This window comes from Centroberyx affinis, unplaced genomic scaffold, assembly GCF_046629955.1.
Source record: "Centroberyx affinis isolate AG114_WGS23_722 - 3 ecotype Tasmania unplaced genomic scaffold, CSIRO-AGI_Caff_v1 ptg000046l_1, whole genome shotgun sequence".
NCBI classification, from domain to species: Eukaryota; Metazoa; Chordata; class Actinopteri; order Beryciformes; family Berycidae; genus Centroberyx; species Centroberyx affinis.
In genome coordinates, this window is record NW_027278759.1 from 628,629 (window position 1) to 652,233 (window position 23,605).

General features: G+C 40.8%; 2 protein-coding genes across 4 annotated transcripts in view; one reads left to right on the top strand and one right to left on the bottom strand.

Moving 5' to 3' along the window:
• Nucleotides 1-228: 228 nt before the first annotated feature.
• Nucleotides 229-7,222, top strand: LOC139642954 (transmembrane protein 79-like). Its single transcript, XM_071518030.1, has 5 exons — nt 229-372; nt 2,121-2,952; nt 3,804-3,998; nt 4,192-4,414; nt 5,598-7,222. Exons 2-5 carry the CDS (start codon nt 2,259-2,261, stop codon nt 5,785-5,787), a joined length of 1,302 nt encoding a protein of 433 aa, XP_071374131.1. The 5' UTR covers nt 229-372; nt 2,121-2,258; the 3' UTR covers nt 5,788-7,222.
• A 393-nt stretch (nt 7,223-7,615) lies between these two features.
• The window catches only part of mef2d (myocyte enhancer factor 2d), a 31,826-nt gene continuing 15,836 nt past the window's right edge, over nt 7,616-23,605 (bottom strand). The window contains exons 5-12 of one of the 3 annotated variants that reach the window (XM_071517577.1): nt 22,650-22,863; nt 22,026-22,082; nt 20,472-20,653; nt 17,347-17,476; nt 16,596-16,788; nt 14,666-14,734; nt 12,818-12,868; nt 7,616-12,301 (exon numbers count right to left, since the gene is read on the bottom strand). In XM_071517577.1, the coding sequence (XP_071373678.1) occupies nt 11,848-12,301; nt 12,818-12,868; nt 14,666-14,734; nt 16,596-16,788; nt 17,347-17,476; nt 20,472-20,653; nt 22,026-22,082; nt 22,650-22,863 (1,350 nt within the window). In that variant the 3' untranslated portion in view covers nt 7,616-11,847. Of the gene's footprint in view, nt 12,302-12,817; nt 12,869-14,665; nt 14,735-16,595; nt 16,789-17,346; nt 17,477-20,471; nt 20,654-22,025; nt 22,083-22,649; nt 22,867-23,605 lie in introns of all 3 variants that reach the window. The other 2 variants (XM_071517567.1, XM_071517586.1) reach the window with 2 other exon arrangements.

Below are 23,605 nucleotides of genomic sequence, written 5' to 3' on the forward strand. Positions count from 1 at the left end.
TGCTGGGTAATTAGGGTATTAATTAAGGTAATTAGTTAATATTATTGGCTTGTGTGCCATTTGGTCCAAATAAACCTTAGATGTTTATAATTGAAGATATCTGCTACAGAAGGCCCTACACCCTTTTCAGCAGATTCTGGCCGTGCTTCGCGATGACGTTTGCGGTACCTGGAAACGGAGGCAGAGTGATAGCTCTTTCCTTTTTCCTCCTCTCTGGTTAAAGAATGGAGCCAGCACCTGGACACACCTGCCGAATAACTTAACCTCGTTTCAAGTTTAGCTTCCACAAGTGAGAAACAACTAGTCTACTCAGGTCGGATTAATTAGTTAAAGACTGCTGTTTGTTTGATTCGTTGATGCGGCAGATCGCAGGTAAGTCAATCTTCTGTTCAAAATTATTCAAATAGTTCAGTATCGCAAGGCTAGGTCGCAGTTAACTTGCAAAACAAGTTTCAGCTCCATCCTGAAACTACATTCCTCACGGCTGTGTGTCACTGCCAGGCCTGTGTAGGCGACAATGCTGTTACAAATACATATATATATTTATATAGGGTTAGGTCAACACTGGTCAAAACAAACCGTGGACCATAAAGTTGGTTCATGAGATAGGCCTATTTTTTTGCTGCTTAAATGGAACATGGAAGAAATTATGTTTACTGACATTATAGGTTCCATGTAACATGAAGCTGACTGTGTTCCTTAAGCTCATTTTCAGTCATAAAGTATCACACAGTGTGGCATGAATTCAAGATTGATATCCTGCCAAAAGCATAAAGCGACAAAACTCACTCAAACGTGAATACAAAAGTGAAGAGTTGACCCACGTCTGTTATAGTTTAGGACAGTTGGCTACAACCATATTTATGAACATGAACAACTCTCCCAAAACCAGACTCCAGAGCTAAGCCTCGTCACCTGAACCTTTTATGGCATCAAGATATAAAATGAGTCTTTTTTTTTCTTCTTTTTAAGAAAAATCCATGGCACTCAGCTTATCTCAAAAGTCAAACATAGGAAAAAAATCCTGCTTTGCCATTACAGAAAGCCATTCTATATCCAGCTTGGTTTCCTCTTTTAACGTTACAACAAAATGTTTTCTTAATTTTTAAGACTTTTTAACTGTTGTCAAACTGTTTTTATAGTGTTTGGTCAACAGTCGACAGGCAAAGCTCATGCTGTTTCATGTAGGCTAAGTCAGAAAGTTGAAAGAGTGGGGCTGCAGACTGTTTACATTGTTTATCACTCACGTTACAGCTGAAATGTAACAGTATTTTATGTTAATAGTTGACTGAAGGGATGGACAGTTAAAATAATCCCCTGGATATCCCAAAATTGGGTAATTTCACAAGTAGTATCACTCTAATTACTGAATCCTAAATACATTTAAAAACAGTCCCTCTGTAATGGCAAAATCACAAATATTTCTTCTAATTCAGGTAATATTTTGCAGTTGGAATGTTTCTGTGGTGTGGCTGGTCCATGGTTGAATGTATTATTTTGTCGACCTACAGTATGTTTTGTGTACTATCATCAGTTCTGAACCTTAAAATGTTCCCTCGTCCCTAGAAACCTGCTTTGTGCTCCACAAACTTTCCTCATTTTTAAGGAGCAGCTGCAGATTTTATACACTGATGACATCACAGATTGGGGTATTGTTTTGGGAGAGAGTTGTGTATTAATTGTGGTGCTGACAGTTATGAACCAAACAATGTGGCCATATCTCCTTCAAATAATCTGAAATATTGTCACTGTATCTACAAAGTCTGTAATTCACTCTCAGTGGAAATGGAATATCTCCTGGAATTGTTCTTTGATAGCATTTGTTTTGATGTTTGGGAGACTTATTGATATTCACAATTCAATACTTAGATTAAGGTTGCATAGTATTTTTAGGCTGAATTTTGCCTGTTTAGCGTGTATTACACACAACACATAAACAAGAGAGAGAGAGAAAGAGGGAGATAGAGTTGCAGAAACCTGCTATATATGTAGACCTATCCAAGGGCATAACAAGCCATAGGGCAACACACCCATGATAAACAATGGACTTTGAATTTTCTGAAACTGAAGGCTGAGGAGGAAGTTGTCTTGAACACTGCTGTAACTTTTTCCCTTTTCAGAATCAGATTTCAGATTGGCAAACCAACAGAGATTATCCTAAAATGAGTTTCAGCGACAGGAAGATGCGTCACTGACAGTCAGACAGTTCACCCAAAAGAGAGAAACTTGAATCAAAAGACATTTCAAGTTTTACAAGAATGTCTGGGCAAAGTGGTTTAATCCCAGAATCAGACGAAGAGGTGGTGTCTGGTGCTACTGCAGAACCCCAAGTATCAGGGGGCAAAGATCAACAAGGCGTAGAGGAAAAGATTAAAGAAGAAGAGTCAAAGGAGAAGGAAGGAGATCAGGAAGAGGAAGAAGAAGTGACTGGCTCCGCTGTATTGGAGCCAAGCACTTTGCCATGGCCAGGAGACAAAGAGAAGAGGCTGGAGGCAGACGAGGAGGACGTAGTATCGTCAGAAAAAGCAGTTTCAGAGGAGGGAGAGAGGGACGTGGGGGCGAGTGGAGGAAGCCAAGACCTGTCAGAGGGGCGAAGCCGAGCAGAAAGCGACAGAAAGACAAAAGCCAAGTGGAGGGAGAGCATGCCTGAGGGAGAGAGGTGGAGGGAGGACGAGGTAGAGCTGCAGCGGGCCGATAAAGGGGACGGTTCACTCGCAGACGACGAAGATGAGGAGGAGGATGATGAGGAAGAGGGACAGGAGAATTGGATGCCGGAGAAAGCTGCTTTGGTTTTCACTCCGCAAGTCAAGATTCTGCATCCGTCCAGCAAGGAGCTTCCTCAGGAGAGCAGACACTTTATTGAGAAGGACACAGAGAAGGAGATGCAGACAGAACCGGCTTCAGCAGTCCAGTTCTACCCCGAGTGGACCGAGCAGGACGACAACTACACATGTGAGTCTCTGTAATATTAATCTCTGTAATATTGCATCTAGAAATCATAGCTGTCAAAAAGCCTGAACCTGTATGATCTGTGCTGCTATCTTTCCCCCCCCTCTATTAGACATTCACTAAAGTTATACCTGTTTTGTATGGGATGAGCAATACAGCCAGACGATGATTTTTCATGATGTTTACACTTTTCTAGCTGTGGGAGCAATTTTCCAGGTGTGGAGGGAGAGTCACCTAAATGAATGTAAAGGAAACAGTCACATATCTCTGGACTGCATTAAGATATTTGGGTCCTGTTTTTCTTTTTGGGGTAGAAGAGGCGACACATGACCGCCTTGTCTCCATGTTTGATGAATACCACAGCTGCCAATCTTATGGTTTTCACCTTTGCCCCCATGCAGCCAGGCCTTATGTTTTGTTTTTGTTTGTTTGATAGTTTGTGGTAGGTCTAAATGATGACCAACAAGAACTTCCATTCATTTGACTAATGGGTGACAAATAAGATGTAAATTGTGGTTGTGTTTTATTCTAATCCAGGTGATCTTAAGTATTTTCTGAAGCACTTTTTCAGGCAATCTGCCATACAAATGTTACTTAATTATCAATTATCCTGACAGTAGCCATTGTATACAGTATATTAACCACTTCCTCGTTAGCCACATATTGCTATAAGCCTTGTGATGAATCATGCTAGGACTCCTGTCTCCCTCTAATCCTGTTTGTCTCCCTGTCACCATTCCGTCCTATAAGAAAGGGATAATTAGGGATGGTGATCTGCCACGCTCGCTCTGTTTAAAAACAAACAAACAAACAAAACAAAACATGACTGTAACTCTTGTTTTCCCCTCTCTTAGACTTCTGTGACCATGTATGCAGTGAGAAGCTGAAGCTAGTTCTGGCGACGGCAGCCGCAGCTCTCTTCTTCCCCCTGCTGGTGTGGGGCGGCTACGCCCTCCTGCCCTTTGATGCCCCGCTGCTGGAGAGCGCCCCCCTCAGGCTGGTGTACACACTGCGCTGCTCTTTCTTTGCCATTGTCCCCATCCTCCTGGGTAAGCAGGATAGGGACGCTAATGTGCTATGCTGAATTCCAGAGTGTTTAATGTGTTCTTTTTATTCATGCACAGCTCAAATCGAACATGCTTTTCTTTTATCACGTGCTGTCTCTGTTTATATCATAATAATAATCATAAGCAGTTTTACATTTCATACTGAAATTCTGTCCCTCTCTGTATCTGCCTGCAGGTGTTGTGGTGCAGGGGGTCGCCAGGCTGCGTTTCAGTGCGCTGAAGCCGCTCTATCAGGGTAAACTAGAGAGCAGGGAGGTTGCGGTCCACTGGCACTTTGTCAACGAATCACTGGCCCTCTTCCTCTTCTACTTCCTGCAACTAGCCGTCATGGCAACGTACATCGATCAGGACCTGCTCAAGCTGGTGCCGCTGCTCACCATCATCTTTGTCTTCGGCAGGTGTGTGAAGAAACACTCCAAACTCATATTACTTTGTATATGAAATAACACACGGTCTGAGAGTCAAGTGCAGACTGTCAGCTTTAACCAGAGGGTATTTTCAGCAATATCTGGTGAACAATTAAAGAACAACAGCTCTCCTTATAAAGGCGGCAGCAGCATTTGGTCAGAATAAGATTTTGTGGACAGCGAAACGTGGGACCATTCAACTTTGTTGTTGGTTGCACCTTGACTCATCGTGCGAGGCCTTCAGCCTGTGCAACATCACAAAATGCATTAAAAGTCAAGGGGGTTGAATACTTTGTGAAGGAACTGTATTGTGGGTCTAAATAGTAGTCTAGCTTGTGAAATCATCTATTGAAAATAGACCAACTGCTGAAAGCAGATAACTGTCTTTTAATTGTAAAACAGACAAAACAATGCTAGATTTTATTTTAGATATTCATATTGTCGTAATTTTGATGAGTGACAAATACAGTGTTGCTTTCTGTAGACGTCATGCCAAGTTTGTCTGTCCTGAGTTAAATAAATAGATAACTGAATGACTTAATGAATAAGACAGTCAAGACAAAAAAAATGCCATGGCTGCATTGTGTTCCCTCTCCTAGCTGTGAAAAATTCTTAATGTGCATCAACTTCTAAAAGTCTGGAGTTTCTAAACATCACCAGATGCTTGACACGTTTTTGAATTTCAGCATGCCTCTATGAGGTTTCAGTTATGACTACACTTGGCAGTATGGAATACATGTTTGGGGTAAATTAGAGCGAGTTAAAACAGCGTCTGCGTTATTAATCCAGTTTTGAGTCATCATGCACCTGCTACAGAAATTCATGAAAGGCATGAAAGACCTAAGCAGATTTATCTCCCTTCTAATTTGCCTACTCAAAGGGAGTGTGGGCGTACAGGCTGATGCGGGTAATGATCAGGTTTTCTGTCAAAATTACCCATCCGTCCAAAACATGCTGATTAAAAAATAAATATAAATCAAACAGAATGGGGAAAATTACAAATATTCAACGCTCAGTTTACATGACACAGGCAGTCTTGTACTTTCAAATCACAAATAGAGTTGCAAATGTTTTGACTGTTTTGGCCATAATACCTATTAACTCTCTTCCTGATGTATTTCCTGCGGTCCAACATGTGCAGAGTGAGTTACAGTATGTTATTTCTGCACCACAGGCTGATCTACTGGGTGTGCCTCTCCCTGGGCAGCAGTGTGAGGGCGCTGGGCTTTGGCCTTTCTTTCCTCCCCATACTGGTCATGCTGGGCACCAACCTGTACTACGTCTGCTCGTCGCTCGGACAAGGGGCGGTCTTCGATGTGGCTCAACCCACGACGGCTCCTCCCAGGCAGCGATGGTGGGGTTAAAGAGCAAAGTCCCGCCTGATGTCCGAAGGGGTGAGGAGCTGAGAGGAACACCTGTACCGTTCCTTCACATCATGACACAGTAACGCTCAAAGACATGTTGGCCTCTTGGCCTCTGGGTAATTTTGTGTCCCTATTTATAAGCATTTGATTATTTCTTTGGCCTATGTTCAGAAAGCAATGAATGACATCACGCAGCATGTGAACCATGCAGCATCTCTCAGTGCGTCCGAAACTCAAATCCAACTCTCGGTCTAACAAAATGTAGACATCCAAAAATATTCACATGGTAATAATAATAATTTTAGCTTTTGTAACAAATAGAACAGAGACAAAGCGCAGAGAGTGTCCTGGATAATAGAGAGAGTGTAATTGGTGGGCCAAATGTAACCACCTTTATCTTCATTGAGTTGAAGAAAGTTTTGAGATTTCAACATTTGATGTCAACTAGACAGTCTTTCAGAGTGTCAGAGGTGCTAGTATCACTGGATGTTACAGGCAAAAACAGCTGGGTATCATCAGCATAACATAGTAGAAAATAAATATTCTGTCTGCGGATTATATGACCAAGTGGGAGCATATAGATGGAAAACAAACTAGGACCTAGGATGGAACCTTGTGGCACTCCGCAGCTAAGCTGTGCTGACAATAAGTTACCCTAACCAACTGAAAACTTTCTGTAAGAGAGATATAATGTAAACCACTTAAGTGCAGTGTCAGTAATTCCCAAAAAGTCAGCACTAGCACTTAGAACTAGAATCGGAAGATTGAACAGCATCTGCTGCAAGATGATCATTTGTGACTCTGATGTTATATTGTAAAAATTTTTAGTTCACTAGCAAGCTTAACTTTTTGCCACTTAGCCTCCATTACAAACATCTTAATGTTCTGTACCGCCTCCATGTCAGTGTGCCCCTATTCTGTTTCTGAGTTAACAGTCCAGTTTTGAGGCCAGTGTGCCAATATGAGTGCATCCAATGTTTGGATGTGTTACACCAAAATACAGGTACGAAAAAGCAGGAAGCTGTCAGCTATATGCGCATAATTAAGGTAACCCATACACTGAAACTGAATGTTGGATATTGAATGTTCACTGAAGTAAATATTTTATATTGGATACAGAACATCCTTTGAAGTAAAGCTATTTTAGCATAATGGATAGCTAATATTGCACAAGAATTTTGTTATTTGAGTTTAAATTGTTATGAGCGTTAAGTTGTTGGTATTTTCATAACTTTAAACCTGATGTTTACAATGTAGGCAGTTGAATGCATTTACATTGTTTTATATTGATCAAAGGTTTTTCATTCTGTTTGTCTACGGCAACATATATTGCTGTACTATTTTTATAGTCTGTTTTTTCTTTTGAAGGATCTTAAGTGTATGTATTCAAAGTAAATTTCGTCAATATTTGGAACCTTGGATGAGTTGAATAAAGCTATACTGCCAAATTTGACATTCAGTGTGCAACAGCTGATGATTAAGACAGGTGTTTTGCAATGTTTTAATGAATTAGATAAGATGGCACAAGGAAAAAAAAAAAAAGGTGTAAAATAGGATGAAAAACATCACATAAAAGCAAGTCTGTAGCAGTAAGGTTTACGAAGTGATAAAAGATGATGCTGATTCTGCCAGCCGAAGCTCCTCAGGCAGGTCGTTCTTCTCTCTACACCATCCTGCCGCCCCATAGGGGGGAAAGCATGTGAAATGCCAGAATTGTTTTTAAAACGGCACAGAGAGCGATCTAAACTTCACCACTTTCGATGGAAAACATCATTTTAAATGCTATAATGTTGGAGTAATCCCTAACGCTAACCCTGTCATCAAAACGGGATAAACAAATTGTTAGTTGTTTACCTGCTCACACTGACGAAACTGCTTACCTCACAGGTCATGAGGGAACGGCTAAATTTAGCCTTTGAGTTGTCACTGAATGCACAAAATGAAGCCGCATCGCACGTGGTGGTGACTGTGACAAGGAGCAGGGAGGGGTGGAAAAAAACAAGCAAGAAAAACTGAGGGGAGACAAATTTAACGCACATCTAATGCACTCTGGATGCAGACCCAATATTTCCAATCCATTTGGAAAGATGTCTGGATATTTCACTCATCCCCCTTGTCTGGAACGTCCCGCTACAGATGTGCTGACATGCGACTTTTGTTTTAGGAACTATGTTAAAGGCTTTGGATAATCAACAGTAGACAGAAATGATGAGAACCCCCCCTGGTTGGAAAATAAACCACAGATTCAAATTAATTTCACTCAGTTTGTCTATTTAATATATAAAATACGGTAAAACATACGCAAAAAGGATAAGGTTTCAAGGGACTTGGATACTTTGGTACAACAAACACTTTTTTGTAAAAGCGGTATAGAATTTTAATAACATATCAGTGCATACTTTGTATATGAAAATATACACAAATTGTATATCATTCTCAAAAAAACAACAAAAAGAAATATTTCTTTACAACAAAACCCAAAGCAGACTAGCTCAACACAATATATTAGCTATAAATTTCATCTTTAGTATTTCATATGCTACATTATTCTGAGTTGTTTTAAACTCATTTGTGATGCATGTCCTTTATCATTACTGTATGTAACATAAGTTGTGTTGTTACTTGTATCCCATGCATTTACATTTTTCAAATTTCATGAATTACTAATTTCAGTTGTTTCCCATTTTATAAATATATTCTATATCTTAATTAAAATTGCAGCATTTAACTGGTATTTCCTTCATTGCATTTGCTAATACCACAATAACTGATCGTGCAATTTTCAGCAAGTTGTTTCAAAAAAGGAAACCAGTACTATATGTTTATGATAAGGAAGATAAAATAATAATAAAAAAAAAAAAACAGTTGGCTATCCTACACAAAATAGCAATAAAATAAAAGCTCCATAATAATATCATTATAATAATAGACAATGGAACTGTCACCAGCACAAATTAACAATCCAAAAATAGTGAGATTCTAAAAAACATTGTACACAACAAGTAACAGGGGTGCAGGTTTTCATTTCTCATATAGATTGTCTTGAGACTACATTGCTAGATTGGACAGAGAACCTTTTGTACATGAACAAACCTGCAGGCGGCAGGTTGTCGAAGCCAATCGGTGTGGTGTCACATTTCAGTCAACCATCAACGCCCACGAACAGAGGTGTTCGATGGAAATTAGTTTTGTAAAAAAGGAAATGTTAAGGTGTTAAAAGTGTTAAGGTGGAAGTTATTCCCGATTGGGCATGAAGATGATGGCTGCCAAAGTTTAATGTAATTAGCCCTGTCTGAAGTCTGTGTAGTGCCACTCATCAGTAGGCTCTCTAATAGTTTAGGAAACTGAACCGGCCAGGATATTAAACTGTTTACCAGGTTTGACTGAGTAGAGACAATAATACTAACCTGAAATTAGTAGAGTGAAAAACTACCTACCAGACTGTGTGACATGAGTGATGAAAAAAATGACCTAATGGTGGAAAACAACACCGTGACGCTACACGTGTGTCAGCCTGACAGCCTCAGTACGGTGTGACCATACCGAGTTGAAATTATCATACAGCATGATGATGTTTTTCCCACATGCCCACCGCCGTCCCACAGCGCAACACGGGCAAATGTCAGCATCTGCTCTTGCCAGTTCGACGGTGAGGAAGAAGCAGAGCAAACCCTGGCTTCACATCGCACTGTGGGATGGGCCGGGACAAGTCGCACCACATGGCATCAATGCATGAAGCTGCTCTCTTTCTGCACCTGTTCTATTTGCTCCACTGTTTCACCTACACAGATTTAAAAGCACAGGATTGTTGCAAGAGAATACAAACTTTAGTCGACAAACAATAGTTGAAAGACAAGTCTGCGCTTTGAGCGTTGCCTCAAAACAAACTCAATATCACGCAAACTGAGAAACTGTTAATATTTGTATACTAACCTTATCGTATACAATCTGGTGTGTGTACACGCACACAAACTTGAAATGGTTCAGTCAAAACAAATTTGTACTATAAAAACACACAATAAAACATACAACACAGCCAAATTCCTGACTGAAGTGCATGCTGTACAAAGTGAAAGGCATAATCTGTATGTTTGCTTAATGTGAAAAAGGTTTTACATGATTTCATAATCATGATATCACGAGGAAACTAAGTATATTGTATCTCTTGACAATCCTTTACTTGAATGCCAGTGTCCTAATGAATTTCATCCATAGTTCATGTTATGGTGGTTATGGACAAAAGCTAATTTTACTTTGAGCGTGGGTTTAAAATGTGTGGCAAGAGAATATGATGACACCACGACCAAGCAGGCCTCTGTGAGTGAGAGACAGAAAGTGCACACACCATCAACACTAGCATAAAATAGGTTACTGAAACAAGTCCGATTCACCAGCACTACCTAGTGTGGCGTAACCCCTGCACCGTAGCTCGAAACATATCAAATTCACACTCATATATGCAAACAGATCCACTGAGAATCAACACATTGCTTGTTTTAGGGATACCTAGCAAAGTCTATGCAAATATATTCATATGTACATACACATCGTTCAAGCTGAAAAGCTATTTTACTTCGTTGCCAACTGAAGCTGTAGAAATATAGAAAATGTCTTTTCCTTTCACTTTTTGAAACACCGCAAAGAGCTAAGGAGAGCTAGAGAGAGCTAAAGAGGACATCAAAGCTTTTTTGTATAAGGAGTGATTTTATACAAAGTCAGAATTCCTACTTCTGGACAACTAACGGACCTTCAAAACAGATTTAAAATACCAACAGATAAAGAACACTTGGACTGAAAGAACCAAATACTTCCCTACCAAAAGCCACCAGAGGCTCAAAAAACTCATACTATGCATTAAACTGGATGGCATCTACTCCTGTTATTAAGCTGCGTGACTGGCTGGATTTCTGGTGCGACAATTTCCATCCAAGTTCCAAAAAGTGATGAGGTGAGAGGACGGGAGGAGCACCCAAACTGAGGAGAGAGTGATGGCAAATTCAAAGCCTGAAAAGCATTAACAGTTTCATATAGTGCTGTTAGTCGTTGCTGCGACAGTGCGAGTGATATTCTTCAGCGTCCCTGCACCGTGTGTGTGAGAGGCATTTGGCATTTTTTGAAGAGAGGTTGATATTGGCACTCTGGCAAGGTGCTCGACTCCTTAGCCTTGGCTGGTAGCACAAGTTGACCGCAGAGTGCCACCTGAGGGCTTGAGGCCCGGGTACGAGGTTGGTAATTGTGGCAGCGGAAAGGGATCCATTCAGGGTGAATTATCTTTACCTAGAAGACCCTGTGTGGGTGTCGCTGCTCAGCGCCAGATACTATGTCTTCACAAACCATACTTGTCCAAGTAAAGTTTCCAAAAGTGCATTTTGGAAGTGATTTATGGAAGAATGGACAGCACACACTGCAAATGACACTGAATTTTCGAAGAGCAAGAGCGGACAGTCAATATGGCAGAAGTTCCATAATGTTGACAACCAGCTTGAGTGCCGCCAATCACACTGTGAGCAATGTAGCGGAGCTCAATGTAAATATATGAAGGTGATGCGGACTATGATCTACCTGTGTAGATTTGGTTTCACATCTGGTTTAAACGTCAAAACCGTGTGAAAGATAAATGTTTTCTTATGGTTTCCTCGGATTGCAAAACGTCTTAAGCCTCAGTTCTACCAAGAGAAATTACTATATGGGAGTCCATTCAAGCAAGAAGGCTTTGAGAATCTACTGTCTCTATATTCAATGGCCTACCTTGGACAAAATATCCAGCTGCGCACTAAGCCATCCTTCCCTCACTCAGAGCGTGTTCCCCAGAGTATTTTTTCTTTTTTTTTTTTTTTGGCAAAGCCTTTAGAGTCTGGGTAAAGCAGCTGAGTAGACGGTTGTATAATTGTTGGACAGAGGCAGATGTGTGATGGTAGTGTCACATGGCAGTGGGGTTGGGGCAGTGGGGTTTTTCAGGGATGAGTGTGGGTGTGTGTCGTGGGTGACGGGTGGGTGGTTAAGTGTCACCAAGACTTCACTTGGGGTGGGGCGGGGTGCAGAGAATTCTCGCCGTCACCTCTATGTGACCCAGGCGTCCAATCTCATACGTTTGATGTTTCCCCCCTCCTGCTCCGGTTCATTCTGCGCCCTGAGGAGCTCGGTGGAGGGGCTGAAGTCGGGTGGGAGGGACCGGCTGGCGGGGCCCGCGCTTCCTGTGGCGCCCGCTGCTGTGCCGCCGCCGCCCCCCGCCCCGGTGTCGTCGCGATCGCTGCCTTCAAAGGAGCTGGCGTTGCTGCTTACACTGTCTGCAGGGGAGCGGCCGGTCGGCGGCTCCAGGCACAGCAGGGAGCCGGGGTACTGGGGGGGCGCGGTCAGGATGGCCCCTCCCGAGGTCGAGGACGGCGTGGTGGAAGAGGGCGGAGGGCAAGGGGTGCTGCGGTCTCTGCCGGGCGACACGGGCTCCGACTTGATGCTCACGCTGGAGTTTGTGTTGACGGTCAGCATGGCGCCTTGAGGTATATGGGTCACAGGCCTGAGAACGGGGTCAGAGACAGACCGAGAGGAGGAGACAGGGAGAAAAAGGAAGATGAGGGACAGAACACGAGGAAAGGAAAGAAAAAAAGGAGGTCATAATGATTAGTCACTTGACAAATGCATATGAGAAACCGGAAGGTCACTCAAGAGTCAGACAAAAAACCCACATTACAAGGCAGAGCACCAACAGGGAAAAGCCACACCTGATTATCCAATAATCCAATCCATTGCGAGCATTTTCAAAAGCATAAGAAACAACCCGCTGCTCCCAAAGAAATCCACAAAACAGCCCAGGAAGCATGAAATGGTTTGTATGACAGGGTGGTTCGCAATGACTCAGCTATGATGTGAAGAAACCACAAATAATAAAAAGATAAAAGTCTCGGGTTAGAGAACATGGTGGAAACCGGAACTATGTCTCTTTCCTGTTTGACTGCAGACAGAAGAAGACATGCTAAGGGGAGGCAGCCAAAAGCGCACAGACACACAGGAAAAAGGAAGTGTGATACAGTACCGGCCCAACCACTCATCTCTACCCAAGAGCAGGTTGGACGGAGAGCCAACACTGTGGGGAGAAAAGAAAATGTTGGAGCCCAAACCAAAGGGAAGAGGTGAATTAGAAGGCATGTGTGGAAAAAGTGTGAAACATTATTGCGAGCAAAGTTTCTTCAACAACAGCAATAATGTTTTTGTTAGCATAAGAAACATACAGGCCCTGATGTATTAAAGGTTGTTCCAGAGTAAATCAAACGGCAGACGCAAAAATCTTCTTTTCTGATCTAGTAACAGAGCGCACGAGGCATTTGCACCTGAATAAATGGGTCAATCGGGAAACCTATGTTCTTCGCACTTCTGCCTTACTGCATATGCATTTGTGGGTGTTCCAAGGCTAGAGCGCAACAGAGGGAGGGAATTATGGAAATTGGCAGTGCATGCGATTTATCAACGCCAGAGGCTCGCTGCTATCTGCTGACTGCGCACAGCTAGGAAGAGCATATCTTAAAACTCTGCGTACAGGGAGGCTCGGCTGCAATGTTACGTTTTATGTTGCGGGATGTTTTGACTGTAGGAAAAAACAAAAACAATTGAAAAGGTCTTTATTGCATTAGTCTGTTGTGCTTTTTGTGATTTGTGCTCTTAGGTAAGGCCATTAATAATAACAATAATAAAACCTTGTATGTAGCGCACCTGGGTAGTCTAACACTCCTCCATGGTAATGGATGTACAGTTTCCTTACAGAAGGTAAAATTACTTCACAAAGCTAAAGAGGACATCGGCACAACAGTGGGAGACCAAAGAACTTGAACAATGAACAGACTTAAACTTTACATTAATTAGTGATGATGGGTTGGCTAATGTTCATCCATTGAGGAACCACAATAGCGTGTGCAGAGGTTTTGCTTGTGGCAATTATGCTTTAGCTTGCCTTATATATTTTAGGGTTTCCAATTCTCATGAATTATCTGGGCCAATTTTCATTTGCACACTCAAACTTAGCAACTATTTTGCAGCTACAGGACTAATTGCATCTGTACTTGTTTTTTGCACTGCACCTCTTGTTGCACCCATGTTAGTAGATCTGGGCCATAATCTCCATAGCAACATGAACAATGCTATTTGTTGGCAAACTAGCAGCTGCACAGGTACATAGCTACATTTATAAGTTTAATTTACAATTTGTCTGTTTTTCTGGCAAGTAAGTCAAGAAATCAGTTACTCCATGCATATAAACAACGGCAGTGTGTCTGTGTGGAGAGAGGCGAAAAAGAAAGAGTCTAATATCTGCACTTCGTTCTCTCAAATAGACTAAAGGCAAAAATCACACTCAATGCAATTTCATGTAAAACAGCAAATTTGATGCCCATGGTCTGATTTGCAACTGGTCCCTTTTCATTTCAGTCAAATGAATTTCATTGCATCTCGTTTATCCAATTTTCATAATTATTTAAAAGGTTGACTATTTTTGAACAGCCCTCGCTGAAATCTCACTGAACATTCTCCTGATCTTTGTCAACAAAGTTAATAACGACCTTTGCATTTCCAAGAGAGTCAAGTGGTATTTAACAAATGTCACGGCGCATGCGTTCGCTTTCTGCTTACATCTTGCTTAGAGGTTGATAATGTTTAACTCCTGGAGGCCTGAATTTGATTGTCCTTTGTTATAGTTGATAAATTAATGTGTGGCTGCCTTTATGGCAACATAAATGCAGATTGTGTGTGTGTGTGTGTGAGACAAGTACTTATATTCAATAAGAAACGCCAGCCTCCAAGTTAGGAACCCTTTCGAATGCAAGGTGCACTACAGTTCCCCCACAGACAAGGTCATGACATTTCACACACGCACACACTAGTGGCTGTTCACCTCAGATTGGCAGCCAGACTGGACACCTGGCTAGACAGCTCGCTGTTCTGTTTGTCCACGCCCCACATGCTGTGGACAAGAGGAGAGAACACACTTCAAGGATCTGGTGTTCATGCCACCACACCCCAACCCGACGGTCACGCACTTCTTTTGTTGCATTGTAACTGCACTGCAAAAGAAATTCCATCTTAACAAGTCGTTTAATCTGGTACTGAGTCTTAAAATCTTACTTCTCTTGGGGGGACAAAAGTGAAAAATATCTGCCAATGGGAATTTTCTTGAATCAAGCAGCATTTCCTTGATACTAATGGAGTGATCTGCCTTATTTCAGTCAGAAAATTCCCGCAACTGAAAATGCATTGGAATCAAATGGAATTATCTCACAATATTGGCAGAACTTTTCACTTTTTTTTAAATAAAATAAGATTTTAAGACTGACTTTGAGACTAAATGGCATGTTAAGATGGATGTTTTTGAGTGTGTGAGCTGGCTCTGGGAGCTGAATTGTTTGCAAAGAATTGCAAAGTTGCCATTAAGATAAGGCTGCGTACTGTGAAAGGAACAAGAGACAAGGTCAGGGGACAACATCTACCATGTGTGTATGTTTACGTCTGTGTACGCGTCGGTGTGTCAATGTGAGGACTGTGAGGACATAATGTGACACAATGTTTAATGATACGGCTCCATAGTCTTGTTACTTTGGATGTGAAATGACAGACTGTAATTTTAAAGTATCTTGAGCCATACTGTATCAACAGTGCCAGAACTTTGTACAGTTTGTACTTCATCCCACATTTCAAGCATTTGGAGTATGAAGCTCTATTGATAACTCAGACCCTTAATTAACTTCACTCATCCAATCACGTAGTCTGTATTGCCTGAGCAAAAACAGAGTCAAAGCTGAATCCTCAGAGGGCAGCAGTGTCACGTATCGACTCTGCTCTTTAATCAGAGGACCCGGTTCACGCCCCCGTGTCTGCAAGCATCCGTCCTGCTTAAGTGTGCTTGAGCAAGACACTGGATCCCTAACAGCTCCATGGATGCTGCTCTGTAGCTGAGCCTGACCTCTGACCTCCCTGTGAGAGGCGGCAAGCGAAGAGAATTTCCCTACAGGCATCATTTAAGTTATTACTTACAGTGAAATGCAAAAGGCTGAAAGAGAGCCTGGCACAATAAGATGTCAAGAGTACAGTGATCTTTGTGGGCTGCAGAAAAAGGTGAAAATTGACTCCATATGAAGAACACACACTTTCATCAATACAATATCAACCAAATGCTTTCAGCATCCTGAAATGAGAGTGACCACGCACAGAAAGGGCGGTAGATCTTTAACTCTACATCCCATGTTAAAAATACCCTCAAATTAAAGCTGCTAATCATTGTCATTTCACATCAAAATAAGAATAAGGAGATAAAACAATGTGTCACTGTATATGATATGTAAATAGTGTGTATGTATATTGTGTATATAAGATGTATATAGTTACATTTGTATGTTCTGGTGTATTTTTATACTATATTAGCACTATGTGTCCAAGACAGTTTTCTCTTTGGGACAATAAACATACAGTACATGTCAACTGTATCTCCTCCTTCCAAATACTGCACACTGGTTCATACTGCAGAAGTGCTTCAGTTCCAGGTCCAAAATGACTGAGTACCGTTTAAGGTGAAGTTATGAAGAAACTGAGATGGTGAGATGCTGGTGAGAGACCAATTCACTACTTAGGGAATGTGAATTGCTAGCATATAGAGTCATGGTATGGGATACCATGCACGCTGACATGGAAGGTCAACAGCATAGTATCTTAACATAAAAAAAGTTATCCAGTGGACTGATAGCTATCACACAAGGATGCTGGTTTTTGGAAACCCATCCCAGGTTTGGAGAAAGGTGCAGCACCTAAAAGACAATGAAGAAAAGACTTACACCAAGTTGCTGAGTGATGCAAGATTAAGTTGCTGCTGTTGTTGTTGTTGCTGCTGCTGTTGTTGTTGCTGCTGCTGCTGCGGTTGCTGGGAAACAGCCTGCTGTTGCCATGTGGACACATTGGTTGGCAACAAGCCACCAGGTGATGCCAGGGCATGTAAAGCAGTGATGTCAGCACTCGTCAGCTGGTACTCTGAGAGAGGCCAAAGGGAGGAGTCACAATTCAAAGCTCTTAATTTACCCACTTAATTCACTGAGACATTTTTTCAACACTGACAATTTTGCAACTTTGATTTTACTCTGTTCTAACGTCACTACAACCATGTAGGTAAAAGAATGTGTCAGTATCTTCAAGTCAAACTCCAAAAAGACTGAACTGAATGTAGAATAAGTTTTAAAGTAGCAATGCTGTCAGGCAACTTTTTTCGTCTTCAAAATCAGTGTCACACAGGTGTGTGTGTTATTAACTTAAGTAATTTCAGGAGAGGCTATGAGAAAACTAATCACAAGGGGAAATGCCTTCTGCACGTATGGAGCTTTGTAAAATAAAAAAAGAGCAAGAAAGAGCTAGTCCTATTAGTCAAAATTAAACGATTTTGTCAAAGAATACTATGATGTGATTACTCCAGGCTAATGGCCTCAAATGCGGACATACTGTGTCACAAAAAAGTATTCCCCCCTGTTTGAGTTATTGTATTTCTCCACGTATTTTGCTCCCTTTCTAAGAGTCCTGACTGTGCTTTCAGTTCACCTGTGTTATAAGCTGTGGGCATAGCAGAGAAGGGCAGCCCCTGGGCCAGGAGGCTCGGTGTGGCTACAGATACCACCGGTGTGGTGAGGGTTTGTGCCACCTGGGCTCCTGCTGCCAGCCGCTGGGCATTCTGCCAGAGAGGAGAACCAAGGGTTAATCACAGCAAACCAAGGAAACAACATTCAAATGTGGTGTGAGTCTAAAAAGAATTTAAAAAAAAAATCCAGTTATTTCAATGAATGTAACTTTTGACATGCTGGAAATGACAATGTGCATATGGTTGGATTCATAATGACATACTGGGTCAAGTAAATCTCAGAAATCGAGTGGATTTACTGTCAGGAGGCTCTTGGTGACATGCATCAAAAAACACTGTTTCTCTGTTTTGAGTGAACCGTTAAGAGGCACATTACATTAAAGGCAATTTATGTTTACCCTCAGTTACAGTGTCACATGGTCCAGAATTAGGGTGATTTTATCTTTTGAAGTTGCATCCCAATTAAAATGTAGGTCTTAAAAACATTTTGTGATGTTTTGCCATAACACAACAGTATCACATTCTGAAAATGCCATGTTTACCATCAACAAAAAACAAACTAGTAAACCCTACAGTGGCAAGGGAAAGCTACTGTAGGCGAACCATCGGCCAAGCTGTACTTTCTTTTATTTCAAATTAAAATTACACTTAATTATATGCTCAAGATAATGGTTAAGACCCCCGCCTGAACTTTCTCTCCTGCCTCTCCAATAGTTATTCTTTTGCCTTCCTCGCGCTTCTTACTGCCTTAATTAAAAGGAGAAATACTAAGAGTGGTCTCCTTTCAAAAACATTTAGTATCCCAACTTCATTACATCAATAATTTCCTAATAAATTAGCTTTAAGGTTGAACCTGTCTCTTACAATGCATGAGAGGAATTCTAGACCATAATACTTGGGTCAAATACAGTGCAAATACTAAGTGGCAGTACTGGGAAGACAGTTTAGTGTACTTTTCTGTGATCGACAACCTTGTCTTGATACAGTGAATTACACCCATTCCTGGAGTGCAGGCAGGTTAAAACAAGCACTGACAGTTACTTGCAACCACTGTGACCCAGATCTAGTTTCAACTTTGGCTTTAATCCATGTACAGCTCACCTCAGGTTTCTCCAGTGGATGTCAGCAGAGGCCCTCTGTTGCTTTAAAGCACTCCGTTTCAGTCACTGACTCATAGATAAGGCCAAATATAAGCACTGGATGTGAAGTTATTGCTTGCTCAGGACTTGTACTGTATGTTGAGTCAATCATTAAGGTGATAAAATATTCAGTGTTTCCCGTACATAGGTGCAACAGCAGCAATGCTATGTGCTGTGTGGCACTGCTACCATGAGGGTTTGGAATTTTATCTGTCTATCTTTAAAATTACTTTTTGGTGTTGCAACTTTTTGGTGATTGAAGAGTGTTTCTTTGTATTATTAAATATCAGGTGTTTTATGACAATCAAGTATCATTTGATGTCAAAATAAAATAAGAGAAAAACAGATTGGCAAGGAGGCATACAATCTTTTTCTGTTTTTGTTTGTAAATTATTATGAGCTAATATAAAGGAGTGACTGAGGAAACTCTCTGAGGAAAACACAGTTGAGTGAAATGCCTTTAATGTAATGCCCGTTATTTTATTTTTTTTAAAAGATCTCTTTTTGTTTGCATTCCTGGTGGTGAGTGAAAATGAGACTCTGTGTGGGTTTCAAGTGAACAAGGAACATGCTCCTCGGTGTTTTCACCACACTGCCACGTGAAAAAGACATCCATGCTTCCAACTGGTCATATGATGAAGAGAATGGGCCTAGTTCAAAACTAACAGGATCATTCAAACACAATGCAATTCACCAATGTTGCTAAAGCATTGTGCATTGGTCTGTGTTACAAATGGACGACTAGATCTTCACTAACAAGACCCTACAGGTATGATCCTCTGACTGTGTACGATAATGCTGGAACAACACGACCATGAGCCTTGGACCCCATGCAGCCAGGTGGTAACAAACTGACAAACTGAAGACCATCCCAAGAAATGCCAGTGGAACAAGACCAAAACAATGAAAAACGTCTCTTCTCAGGCACACGCATGAGGGCAGTGTAACCATGCTAATGTGCGGGCAGTCGACAGCCACCGACTCATGCGAGTGATCGACACGGGGAAATTCACCTCGTTTACCAATTCCAGCTCATCCTCTGTCTGCAAAGGGTGGTAACAGAGAGGGTCACAACTCTGAACCTGGTTTATTATAGTTAACTAAAATTAAATAGAGGCATGAAAAAAACATAAGGAAACGGAAATAAAACTTAGGTAAGCTAGGTAGGCTACTTTGTTGGTATTACTGCCTCTAGTTTGTGAGGAAATGTAACTATAAACTACTGCATCCTGTATGGAATGAATGGTTAAAAAAAAAATCAAAGACATTTCTCTAGATAATGGTTTTGCTTTAATTCTAATGTTGACGCAGCTGAAATTGTGTTCCAATGACCAACAACCACTGTTGGTTAGAATGAACTTTGCTTGCAAGTAAACGTGGGTGAATCTTTCACTTTAACAGTTGTTGAGAAATCTCATCAGTATGTGAGTGGGTGTTGACGAATTTATCCAGGACCTTGCTAACTTGTAAATGTTGAAATGTTGGACTGAACCTTGAGTGTTCAGCACAAATCATTTTATTTGCACCCAATTCATTAGTAAAAAACACAAAAAACGATGACAGACAGCCTCTAATAATAGCCTCATCTGGCTATCTTCATTCCTTTCATTTGATACATTGACATAAATTCACTTTGTTTTTGTGTGATTTCCATCTCATTAAATTGGCTGTGATGGGATCCTTGTGGAATGAAAATAATATCTATCTCCTCATGTCCCAGAGCAATTCTTCAAGGTTTCAGATTCAAGTATGCAGACAGCTGCGCTGACATCTTTGTTATTATTAAAAGTAACAAAGTGGGCCAATAGAGGTGAGAAGAGTTTACTCAGAAATGGGCCGAGTCTGCCATATGGAATTCCCTTCTTTCATTTTTAAGGTTCAAAGTGTTAAGAGGGTCCAGTTAGGCTCGCAGGCCCTGGTTAGACCAGGTTCAGCCTGGTTAAGCTCACCATCTGCATGAGGCTCTTTCCGCCCTGTGAGGTGATGACTCGGAGGTCTGGCTTGCGGCTGTTGACCATCTGGGGGCTGGGAGGTGGGGGCGGAGACTTGGCCGGAACTACTTTCCCCAGACTGTTGCCGTTGGAAATGGTGAGGAGGCCTGGGGAGGCCCTGGCACTAGTGTATCCATTTGCTGCAGGGAAAAAAGGTAAGAATGGACAGAAATCAATGAGAAATTCAACCAGGTGAACGAAGACAGCAGGATATATATGCAGACGGCGCCTTCAGCAAAGCCTCTTTGTGTGCGCATTCAAAGTTGTGTTAAAATAATCTTCACAAGCTTTCTTTCTGCGAGTACGATTCTATTCTGAGTGTCCCTAATGTAAAAAGACACGTCAACATCAACAGAACAAAGATCTTTAGTTGTAGAGAAAATGTAATTAAATTAATGCAGAGTAAAAAGCCTAGCTAATGAGACCTAAATTGATGTTGAAATATTTTTGTGTTGGTAACATATTATTGGGTGAAATGTCAAGACAAATGTATTACTTCTTATACAATCTTATGTAATATCTCCTTTCATTTGCAATATGTCAGTTTCGTAAAGAATTGTAATTTTGAGGCCAGAGCACTTGAGTTGCTTTATATTCAATCAAATGTAATTCACTTGAATAATGGATGAAAATTAAATTCTCATGAATGAAAATTCATATCTGAACAACTGAATACACACAGACAAATACTAGCTTTTCATATAGTGGCATAAATCACAATATTTATATATATATTTATTAATAATGAACTGGTGTTTGCATATTGTATGTTGCATAAAGGGTTTCTGCTTAGTTGCTGTTAAAATAAAAAAAAGTAAGTAGCATTTCAGGACTAATTTGTACACAATAATTTGTGTAGTAATAATCTCTCATCTCTCACAATAACCTCTATAGTGTATGTAGAAGTCATTCTACACTTCATCTATTATGTTTACAGACTGAGCTAAAAATATAAATAATATCAAAATAAATCAAAATGATAAATTTAAGGGGTATTTAGCTTCTCTAGGTCTACTGAATGTGCTTGACACCAGAAAGAATATACAAGAAATATAGTGAAACTATATTAAATGGGAAGAACACCAGATTTTAGAAAAGTATTAGAAAATGTCAGTCGTCTGATGTAATAAATGATAAAGCAAAACGTATTGGTGTTACGTTATAAAAGTCAATACATAAGTCAAATAAAAGTATTAAAAGAGATTCCCATTGAGAAAAATGTAATGTTTTTTTCCACATGAGATGGTTGCCATAATGTTAAATAGGGACTTATAAAAATGACTTCATGTCCCAAGGGAAGTGCTGGGAAACCCGTGCATGTCTGTTGATGTTACTGGTGGCATTCCCTGATCCCTCCAAGGCACAAACACAGATGGTGGTGACAGTAATAGAGAGGAGAGGAGGAACCTTCGACAGGATTTGGGATGGACTCCAACACAGACCAGATAACAGGAGAAAAGAAGCAATATTCAAAAGCAGGCCCAAGTTTTGAACAAATACAATAATACTCACAGACTGGACTCGGGCATCCTCCGTTTGAATTATTCAGGTCGCCTCCAAGAAGAGCGCCTGTTGAAAAGATGAAATGAAAGGAAAGGATTATGCGACAGTACAGCCTGGAAAAATCAGCACTTATGAACCCAAAAAGGCACTAGTGGGCTTTCTCGTTTTATGAAAGAGTAATATATCTTCATATGATTTATCTTGCACTTGAATGAGGAAGTGATGGCTTGTTGAAAAGTGTAATTCCATACAACACAGTTCGGAGGAAGAAAAGGACATCGAAGATTTGCCACAATATGTCAATGGAAATCCATGGTAGTCATGTATTTAAAACAGAAGGAATTCCAAATGCTTTATTTTATGATATTTACATATCATGTTAGTCTTCACAATAAGGAATAGCAGATAGTTTACATATTTTCAAGAATGCTTTTTTGACAAAAAAAAGTGAAAAATGACTTATAACTTATTCCTTGGTTCCTCAAAGCACATCGCTTATCAACAAAGAAGAGAAAACTCCCACCAAAGCCCAGGAAGAAGCTTTCCAATGGTTCACCATCTGTTTCTGTTGGGACTGATTTGTCTCCAGATGACTTCAGTCTTACCAGACGCAGAAGAATCTCTCTTTCTCACCTGCACTGGCTGGTCGCTGTGGCAACCCAGGAGACACTGTATTTCTCTGAAGAGCCGGTTGCTGTGGCGACAGGAGGTGGGGATCAGAAAGCGACGACGATGTCACATAGGAGGTGGTTACCAGGGTGTTGCCAGGGTTACTGAATTGCAGTGTGTTCTGATTGGACGCCTGGACTGTGACTGGCATGGAGAATGTAGGGGGCGGGGCTGCAGACTGCTGGAGGATAGAGAAGAGAGAATTTCACTTTTAGTCTTCACCGAACAACTCTCCGCTTCACTGCATCAAATTCAGAAGCAAAGTATGTATTGTTCTGATGTAAGTGGTTAATCACAGTGAACTCTCGCTAAGTGAGTGCAACTCTTATTCTTTACAATGATGGAGATCATGCAAGCACAAAACAGACAAATACAACAATAAGAAATACATAAAACTATTTATATTACAGCATGTCTATAAAAAAAAAAATGTAATAATAATAAAAAAATAAAAAATAATAAAATAAATAAAAAAAACATTGTAAAAAAGTAATTTTAATCCTGCCCGAATCTGCCATGTCAGTGCGCCCAGCTCCTCATTCAATTTTCTTCGACTAATGACAATGGAGAAGTAAAGATCAAACCAAAAGTCTCAACTCCAGTAGAGACTTCTTTGTTCTTGCAGTCATGCATTGTTATTGTTTGAGCACATCTAGTCCAAATAGAGCTTTAGTTGAGCCTGAAAAGTAATCACTAAAATCTTATCAATTGTAAAACTAACAGGCAACCAGTATCAATTTTCAGAGAAGTGAAAATAGGGGTACGACAGTCCGTTCATGCACATTTACAACCTGACAAAAATAAGCCCTAAATTCTTCATGTACAGAGTTAAAGGACCAAGAGACAGCTGGATTTGTGTGTATATATTCAGGACTTGTGACAACGACCTCAACTTTGTCCACATTTGGCTGAAGGTGGTT

Bases quoted from the DNA above. Each gene is read 5' to 3' on its own strand.
- LOC139642954 (XM_071518030.1), top strand. From the start codon at position 2,259: ATGTCTGGGCAAAGTGGTTTAATCCCAGAATCAGACGAAGAGGTGGTG. The intron at 2,953-3,803 runs GTGAGTCTCTGT...CCCCTCTCTTAG, and splicing joins GCAGGACGACAACTACACAT to ACTTCTGTGACCATGTATGC. The intron at 3,999-4,191 runs GTAAGCAGGATA...ATCTGCCTGCAG, and splicing joins CATTGTCCCCATCCTCCTGG to GTGTTGTGGTGCAGGGGGTC.